We start from the raw sequence: 10,084 nt of genomic DNA on the forward strand, positions 1-10,084 counted from the left end.
AACGGCTTGGTTACGTACGTAACCCTCGTTCCCTGATGGAGGAAACGGAGACGTTATGTCCCCATGCCACAACCTTGAACAGTTCGCTGTTGCCGGGACACGTTCTCGGCTCCTCAGTGTAAAACCTAACGAGTGGATGCGCGCTTTCGCCTTATATACCCGCCTTTTATATATATATATATATATATATATAATATATACACGCACATTGCCGTTCAAAAGTTTGGGATCAGTAAGACTTGTAATGTTTTTTAAAGAAGTCTCTTATGCAAATCAAGGCTGCATTTATTTGATCAAAAATACAGAAAAAAACCAGTAATCTTGCAAAATGTTATTACAATATAAAATAATGGTTTCTATTTTAATATCCTTTAAAATATAATTTATTTCTGTGATGCGCAGCTGTATTTTCAGCATCATTACTGCAGTCTTCAGTATTTCAAGGGAATAATCGACAATTATGATTTTTGTCATAATCGTGCAGCCCTACACACGATCCTTAAGAAATCATTCTAATATGCTGATTTATCATCAGTGTTGAAACTGTTGTGCTGCTTAATATTTTTTAGGAACCTGTGATACTTTTTTTCAGGATTCTTTGATGAATAAAAAGTAAAAAAGAACAGCATTTATTCAAAATATAAATATTTTCTAATAATATAAATCTTTGCTATCACTTCTTAACAATTAAACACATCCTTGCTGAATAAAAGTTTTAATTTCTTTCAAAAACCCCAAACTTTTGAACTGTTGTGTATATTGTTCGAAAAAAATTATATTTTAAATAAATGCTCTTCTTTTTAACTTTTTATTCATCAAAAAAATGTTAAGCAGCACAACAGTTTCCAGCACTGATAATAAATGAGCATATTAGAATGATTTCTAAAAGATCATGTGACACTGAAGACTGGATTAATGATGCTGAAAATTCAGTTTATATATCAATACAATATGTTTTTTAAAGCAATCAATACTTTTATTCAGCAAGTATGCATTAAATCGATCAAAAGTGATAGTTGTATCTGATTACAGCTGGACAAAATAGCTAAAAGAACCCATTATTTTACATGTTTATTATATTTTATTACTTGTCTTTTTTTCTCTTTAAATATTTGATTTTATACATCTATATATATTTTATATATTACAGATATAGTTTTTTGAGGGACAATTAAATTTTTTTATTCAGCACAAATGCATTAAATTGATCAAAAGTGACAGTAAAGACATTTATAATATTGCAAGAGATTTTCATTTCAAATAAATGCTTTTTTCATATGCATCACATTTTCCACAAAAATATTAAGCAGCACATCTGTTTTTGACATTTATCATAATCAGAAATGTTTCTTGAGCAGCAAATCAGCATATTAGAATGATTTCTGAAGGATCATGTTGACACTGAAGACTGGAGTAATGATGCTGAAAATTCAGCTTTACCATCACAGGAATAAATTACATTTTAAAATCTATTCAAATAGTAAACAGTTTTTAAAAATTGTAATAATATTTCACAATTTATTATTTTTTTTTTAATCAAATAAATGCTACTGTGTGTTTTATGTATCTGTATTTGTAGATATATATATATATATATATGTATATATACACAAATATGAACCTGTCTTTGTTATTTCACTCTGACAGCAGTGTGACGCTGGAGAGGTTGCGGTCTATCCGTCAGGATGTGGTTGCATTATTGTCTTCCATCCTACCAAGCCTGGATATGCAGGGAATCAGCTACGACACGACTGATGTAGACAGCATCCTACAGCAGATCATACAGGCCAACAACCTGTGATCCTTCAGCCGCATTACAGAGCAATGGCTGCCTTATCACACACAAGCGTTTGGGATCAACAAATAACAAAATTCATCTGAAACCATACAGAAGGCAGAAGTTTGAAGGGCAGATTTAAGACAGATCGGTCACTGCAAAATTGGTGCATGGAAATAACAGCATTAAAACGTCTTTTTTTATATATATATATAAACATAAGTTGTATTGCAGGTTAAAGCTACTATACATTTCACACACAAACAAATTCAAATAGTTATTCTGAAAGCTCACATTCATATAAATCGCATGCATGGATCTGACCAAATCGCTTGCTGTCTCTCCAGTGCTGTAAGTTAAACTAATTTCACAATTGTGTCACAAACATTTGAGTTTTCACACAAGACACTTCATTGATTTTCATTTCAGCTGCATTGCTTTTCTAGCACTTAAATGCACGCATCTGCAGGCAGCTTGTGGATTATATTTAAAGGGGTCATATGATGCGATTTCAATTTTTCCTTTCTCTTTGAAGTGTTACAAGCTCTTGGTGCTGTCCAAACTCGGTCCTGGAGGGCCGGTGTCCTGCAGTTTAGCTCCAACCCTAATTAAACACACCTGAACCAGTTAATCAAGCTCTTTACTAGGCATAGAAACGTCCAGTCAGGTGTGTTGAGGCATGTTGGAGCTAAACTCTGCAGGACACCGGACCTCCAGGACCGAGTTTGGACAGCCCTGGTTTAAACTATATTTTTAAAGGAATAGTTCACCCCAAAATTAAAAATTGCCTAAAATGTAATGTACCCTCTGGACATGCAAGATGTAGATGAGTTTGTTTGGTCATAGGAACAGATTTGGAGAAATGTAGCATTACATCACTTGCTCACCAATGGATCCTCTGCAGTGAATGGGTGCCGTCAGAATGAGAGTCCAAACAGCTGATAAAAACATCACCGTAATCCACACCACTCCAGTCCATCAATTAACATCTTGTGAAGTAAAAGGCTGGGTGTTTGTAAAAAACAAATCCATTATTAAGGCGGTTTAACTGTCTTCCTGCCAAAATACGAGTCTATAATCAATAATATCGCTTCCTCCAGTGAAAAAGTCCATCCCCTGTTGTCCTCGCACATCAAAATCCACCCACATATTTGTTTACATCTGTTTTGGACTATTTTCACTTGTAAACAGTGCTTGATCAGTGCATATTTCTCTCCTGATTCAGACGAGACTGGAGAAAGCATATTATGGATAGTGGACTCAACAGTTTTAAGTAAAACATGTCTTGATTAATTGTTTTTTTATTACAAACATGCAGCTACTCATTTCATGGACTGGAGTCGTGTGAATTACTTGTGGATTATTGTGATGTTTTTATCAGCTGTTTGGACTCTCATTCTGACGGCACCCATTCACTGCAGAGGATCCATTGGTGAGCAAGTGATGTAATGCTACATTTCTCCAAATCTGTTCCCATGAAGAAACAAACTCATGTGCCTCTTGGATGGCCTGAAGATTAGTACATTTTCATTTTTGGTTGAACTTTTCCTTTAAGAGTGTTTAATACAAAAAATGTTTTTAGTATTATTATTTTTCTATAATTATTAATTTTCTATAATCTTTTTAAAATGACTTTCAATCCATAAATGTAACCACTGATGGTTAAATTAAACAGGTCTAATTTTGCAAACAGATACTAATGCAACATTTCACTGAGAGTCATTTTCCTTTGTTCATTACATAATAAAAGTCATCAGTGCTTTATTTTGGAAGATGTTTCTTGGCACATTTCTTTCAGTCATGACTGAGGTTACAAGGTTTGTTGTGCTTTGGACAACTCGCGTTAACTTAAAGTGGATGTGCACGAAAAGACTCAAAACGCTCAGATTTTCCATAACTTGATTTTTATTACATAATATTACACAATACTGCTTTCATGACAATAAGTAACTGCAGGTCACAGACAGAAGCCTACAGAAATTGGAACTCTCCAGCAAGAGAATAACAAGGACAGATTCACTCCTTTTGCGAAATGCAGAATGAAAGTGGAAACAGTGTTAGTTTGTGCATGAATTAACAGTTAATTAGAATCACAGTGAGGTGAAGTCAGTTATTTTCACAGTTCGACAGAGGTCATGTGGCAGGAGCAGGAGATTCATTCACATTCAAATGACAAAAGTGCATTTCATAGCGGAGATGAACTGATGCTTTAAATCAATGTGAGCAATTTTAAAAACATTTTTATATATTTTAATGCATCAGTGATTTAAAATTTCTCATTTGTACTGGTCCAAATGTTGTCTTCTGAATTCTGCCCCATTTAAATCATGTTTTAAAGCTCTTTAAACAACTGAAAATTAATACTGAAATCTTTCAGGATTTTTTAAAGCCTGAACAGGCTTAATTTAAAGCTAATTTACTTAGTACAAAAGCAACTGTTAAAAATCACAAATATAGAATAGAAACCAATTACAGGTGACGGGACAAACAAAAGCAGAGCGATACATGACTGAAAACAAACCAGAACGATCATTGCACGATAAAACTTCTGCTATAATAATGTGATATGCAACTATTTACAGGTTAAGAAGCTCAACTACATCTGATTACATGCAAGCGTCCAGACTCGTTCAGTCATGTGATTAAAGATCAGGATGAAAAGGCCAAGCCTGTCCTTAAACAAGAGGTTCTAGTTTCATCTCAATGTACATACATGCTTAGAATAAGTTTTTTAAACGTTCTAGAACATCATGTTATGCCTGAGCGTTTCTCCAGACTAAAAGTTATCTCCATTTTTTCTCCATCTTCATTTGATATAAAGCAGCATAGCGATCAAGAAATGAAAATGTTACTTTTACTGCATTCCAAAATAAACATAACAGGGCCTCATTTATAAAACACAAGCAAACATTTTTAACCTTCAATGATTTTACAGAGAAAAAAATAATAATCTAAGAATTTTTAAAAATGTATTTAAAGCTATGACTTATATAAGAATGGTTTAACTTAATTCAAACATACATTTTTGTAAATATAATTTCACACAGATATGATTTTTTTAATCAACAATTTAATGCATGCTGACTGTTTTCATTTAATTCAGCACGCGATGCATAAAACATTTGCAAAACAGTAAATTAATGCAAATTGATGCACGGAATTAAATTTAATAATTTACATGATTCAATTCAACGGTTTACATGATTTCTTGAATTTTAATTCAGTGCATAAATTTACATAAAAATATGCAAACGTATTTTTTTTATTAATTGAATGCTATTATTTATAAGAATGGTTTATCTAAATTCAAATGTATCAATTAAATTATTAAGTAAATAAAATTTCATATGAATTTTTATTCAATGCAACAATTTAATGCATACTGAATGTTTTCTTTTAATTTAACACACAATGCCTAAAAAGTGTTTATAAAACAGTAAATTGATGCACTAAATTAAATTCAATAATTTACATGATTCAACAGTTTAGTGAATTCTTGAATGCTTAATTTTAATTCAGTGCCTCAATTTACAAACATTTACAAATGTTGTTTGCATTGTGCATTCAATCCAATTTATGAATGTTTCATTTATCTCAATGTGACAATTCATGTACAAATGCCAAATTCGCTCTGCTTGAGTTTCATGAACGAAGCCCAGTGATTGTACATGCTTATTCTGGCCTGACAGCAAAAAAATTTTTTGGACAGTAAAAGAGAAAAAAACTCCTGCTTTATGTGGTAAAGGCCAATATTGTGCTAAATTAATCGGCTACATTTTTTACTGCATCTCTCATTATGGTTTGGATGACTAAAATAAGCCAGCGCTGTACCGCTTGTGTAGCTTCTGGCGACCAAACATCTGACAGAACATAACTATGGCGCTATCCTCGCAAAACACCACAACAAACACATGCAACGCTGTCTTCGAACAAACGATGCATCAGTTCACTTCAGTAAGGCAATGACCTACTTAAAAACGGTAAAGCTGATTTTTAACACACAGAAACATGGCTTTGAACCAAAGCTAAGAGACTCTTTCCATCTGAGGGGTTGAAGTGAATCTGAGCAGAGCTATGAGTTGGATTCTTCACCGAAAGGACACTTCTTACTCTCGAATACACAATATATCCAGCTATAGCACACGTGCAAGAACGCATTAGTGATGTACACTGTAGTGTGGGATATTTCAGTGTGCAAATAAAATATTTTTAGTGTGATGTTTCATTCTTTGATCTGTATGAGCCGAAGCATGCCATATCCCATAATCCTCTATTCCAGACCTGCTAGTTGATGCATTCAACCCATCAAAACCCCTATGCTAGAGTGAAACGTGGTTATTACATCTAAACTCCAGAGGTTACTGGTATAGAATTAAACACTATTTGTTTGACTATGACACAGAAGTATCAAACTCCTATAGATAATAACCGGACATACATACACATATTCTTGTTTTGCATTTGTGTGTGTTTGTGTTCATGCATGTTTTTATGAGCATGTCAGTGTGTGTTCAGAGAGAAATCGTGATCGCTTGACGTACTTGTCTGTCTTTCCACGGCTCTCAGTGACTTGCATGCCGTTATTTTGCTCTGGATGTCATGTTTTTTCTCAAAGTAGTCGACCAGTGATGTTTCCGTCAGAAACGATGCTAAAACCTGCTCAAAGGTGATCGACCAATCGGCATCCGGCACACTGCCCCGCCTTCGATCCACCACGTCTCCGCTTGCGCAGCCAATCAGCACCGTGTCGTCGGCGATGTCCTCGCACTGCAGCGAACCAGCACTCACTACAGAGTAGGACGAAACGGATGTGTCGTCTTTGGCCTCTTCATCAGAGCCAGCCGCTGTTGCAGGTGGCGTCTCCAGCTGCGCCTCAGCCAGGGCCTTGGAGACCAAGGACTGTCCTGATCCTCCCTCCCCGGACGAGTCCTCCCTCTCCGGCTGCAGAGCGTCGACTGCTGAGGACAGCTGGACTTCGGTTTTCTGGCTGCCGTTGTTGGTGAATTTCTTGCCCACTTCTCCGATGCGCAGCAGGAGACTCGCCACCGTGGCGATGCCGTGATACAGCTCCTGCTCCATGGGATCTTCACTGAACATGTTGTAGAGAGTCTTACACATCTCAATGAACTGCTCCTGTAATTGAATGACCACACAAAAATGTGTTGTAGTCTTAATACTAATGTTCTGTTCCAATAGGTTGAAAAAACACTGCAATACTAGGATGCTACTTAATAACTTAATCCTGATTTGATATGATTTTAAATAAAATTAAAATGTGTTGTGTACACATGTATATACACACACACACACACAGCCCAATGAATTTTAATTTTTGAAGGTTTATATATATATATATATATATATATAGATCTAAAACTCAATCCTTCATACAGTGCATTTCGTAAATAACTTTACAGTTTAATAATTGTTAAAATGATTTAAGAGCAAAATAATGTTAATTTCAAAGTATGATATATAATTTTTTAGCATTTATAATATAAGTTAATAAATTCATTAATAGTGCAGTCAAACGATTAATCGCATCCAAAAAAGTTTTTGTTTACATAATATATGTACATATGCTGTTCATATTTATTATGTATATATAAATACACACACATGCATGTATATATTTCAGAAATATTTATATATTATATTTATTTATAATATACATTTTATGAATATAAACATAAACATGTAAATACATGAAAATATTTTCAAAATATATACTGTATGTGTGATTATTTATATATACATAATAAATATACACAGAACACACCATATATTATGCAAACAAAAACTTCTATTTTGTATGCGATTAATTGTTTGACAGCACAAGTAATTAATAATCCAATAAAAGGAGTGATACACATATGTTAATTAGTTAAATAGGAAAATATTATGCATGTAAACCTCTGAATCTGAATACTTAATTTTAACTGTAAGCGCAGGGCACAGATGTAATGCACAAAGAATTAGTTCAATTGCAATGTTTAGGGTACATATAAAAAGTACTTTCAGAATCCACAATCTGGCTGGATTTATTAGAATAATAATATTAATTATATAACATTAATAATAATGTATCCACTTTCAAATTTAAATGTACTTTTTATTATAGAACAAGAACAGCTTTGGACTTTGGGTTTTAACTCTACACATTAGAATTTAATTTAATTGTGATTTTCCAAAGAATCGAATGCACATCAACACATATTTTTGCAGGTTTCTGTGCAATGCTTCATTCAATGCAATTCATAAATCACTTTACGGTTCACGCCGAGGGTAAATAAAGCATGCAGTTATGACAGGTAAAAAGTTTAAATCAGATCTGATTGTTCACACTGAAATCACTGCACAGACATCAGATATGCATCTGCTTATTTGTCAGTGGAAAATCTGATTTAGGCCACATTCAGTTGCAATGTGAACATACAGTAGCCTAAATTTCTTTCCCAACAAATGAGAGCGAGATCAGCGAGGTCACCTGATTCATCCGAGGCAGATCTTTAATACTCTCCTTCTTTGGCTCTTTTTCTTTGGCCCACATTCTCAGATAGTACTTATAGTCCTTCAGCTTCTCCTCTGAAAAACACACGACATTGCCATTAAAGAAATAACCAGATTAAACAGATTCCTTAGCGGAGTCATCAAAAGCCGAGTATTATCACCTTTTCTCTCATCTGTGTCTCCGGCCGCTGATGCGTCTCCTGCCTCCTTCAGCCCCTCACCTGTTACGACATTAATGCTGCATTAATAAACACTGACATCAAAACGACATTTAACCATTAACCACTTAAAAGAGTTCACCGGAAAGGTTTCATGACATCAAACCCATGGTTAAAAATGAAAAGAACACCACAAAGGTAAGATGATATCATGTGAAAGACATGGTGAAAAAGACTGGAAAACACCAAAACCAACAGAGGAGGTAAATGAGAAGAAGAAAAAAAGTCATCTGCACTGACAGCATCATCTGATGCCCCAAACACCAGAGACAGAGAATGCACTCGAAATGATAGACAGACACAAACCTGAGGTCACTTCCTGTGCCAGGAAGTCCAGATGAGACAGGAAGGGAGGATCTGATCAGATGAGAAAGAAAGAACGAGAGAGGGAGAGAGAACAAGAGAAAGAAAGAAGGAAAGTGTTAGAGTTGAAAGAGAGAATATAACCATAAATATATATATATATATATATATATATATATATATATATACATACACATATACACACAATTTATTTCAACATCTGACAATTAAAATCAAATGCCCTAATTTTATTTATATATTTCTTTCAAATATAATACATATTTATATATATAATTACATATAATGTTATATACAAAAACATTAAAGAATGCACAGATGAATTGTTCACAATAAGATCAGTAACATGCTTTAAAAAACAATCATTTCACGGCAACTTTAAACCCTTAAAGTGCGTAATCTTGTTTACTTTCATTGTAAGTGCAGAAAAAAGGCAAAATAACTTTCTGTGGAGCTTAACTTGCACTGAACCTGAAACATTTCTTTAATGTTGGCTTAAAATGCTATTCAGGTAGTAAACGCGTCTCATTCATGTACCCTGTGGCATGTCATCGTCAGTGAAGAACTGCGTGGCCTCCAGTGCTGACTCTGCCTCCTCTGGACACAACGCTTCAGAAAGAGAGAAGAACAATGAAATGAACGAATATATCAGCACATCACATACACACTCCAAATGACTCGTGCTGTAACACAGTGAATCTCAACCTTTTGGCGTACCGGACCCCAGTCCAATTCAGAACCATCCTCAAGGACCCCCAGAACAAAATTGACTCGTATCATTTGTGTCTTTGTGAGGACCAAATGCAGTCAAGTATAATTCAAGTTAGTCAGTAAGCCTGGATCAAACCATCCATAGGCACATGCAGGGAGATCAGAAAAGTCAAAGCATGTTCATTAAAAATAAACTATTCAGAAAACTAAAAGAGTATTAATAACAATTAAATTTGTCTGGATTTGTTTGGAATAAATAGAATATTCTCTCATATACTGCTGAAGAAATACAAGTTGTAACTGTAATTCAGCCCTCCAAAGCAAAAACTGTGCTTACAGAAAGACACTTGGACACAACAGATATAAAAGATAGAACAGATAATAAAATTAAAATTAAAAAACAAACACCTCTAGGCATGTAGTTTTGGCTTTTAAAGTCAGCATGAAACTTTTCGACTACTGTATATTTACAACATAATACTACAATTATTTTTTTTAATCGTTATCAAACAAGAAAAACCATTAATATATATATATATATATATAT

At 34.2% G+C, this 10,084-nt stretch overlaps 2 protein-coding genes across 3 annotated transcripts in view; one reads left to right on the forward strand and one right to left on the reverse strand.

The window, feature by feature from the left end:
• LOC107704647 (MORC family CW-type zinc finger protein 4-like) overlaps positions 1 to 2,317 on the forward strand; it is a 23,064-nt gene extending 20,747 nt beyond the window's left edge. The window contains exon 18 of the mRNA XM_016507631.1: positions 1,648 to 2,317. Within this exon, the coding sequence (XP_016363117.1) occupies positions 1,648 to 1,801 (154 nt within the window). The 3' untranslated portion in view covers positions 1,802 to 2,317. The remainder of the gene's footprint in view (positions 1 to 1,647) is intronic.
• A 2,777-nt stretch (positions 2,318 to 5,094) lies between these two features.
• The window catches only part of LOC107704648 (TBC1 domain family member 9B-like), an 18,367-nt gene continuing 13,377 nt past the window's right edge, over positions 5,095 to 10,084 (reverse strand). The window contains exons 17-21 of one of the 2 annotated variants that reach the window (XM_016507632.1): positions 9,364 to 9,435; positions 8,812 to 8,862; positions 8,449 to 8,508; positions 8,265 to 8,362; positions 5,096 to 6,910 (exon numbers count right to left, since the gene is read on the reverse strand). In XM_016507632.1, coding sequence (XP_016363118.1) covers positions 6,278 to 6,910; positions 8,265 to 8,362; positions 8,449 to 8,508; positions 8,812 to 8,862; positions 9,364 to 9,435 — 914 coding nt within the window. In that variant the 3' untranslated portion in view covers positions 5,096 to 6,277. Of the gene's footprint in view, positions 6,911 to 8,264; positions 8,363 to 8,448; positions 8,509 to 8,811; positions 8,863 to 9,363; positions 9,436 to 10,084 lie in introns of both variants that reach the window. The other variant, XM_016507634.1, reaches the window with a different exon arrangement.

Source organism: Sinocyclocheilus anshuiensis, unplaced genomic scaffold (genome assembly GCF_001515605.1).
Source record: "Sinocyclocheilus anshuiensis isolate Anshui unplaced genomic scaffold, SAMN03320099.WGS_v1.1 scaffold1646, whole genome shotgun sequence".
Classification (NCBI taxonomy): Eukaryota; Metazoa; Chordata; class Actinopteri; order Cypriniformes; family Cyprinidae; genus Sinocyclocheilus; species Sinocyclocheilus anshuiensis.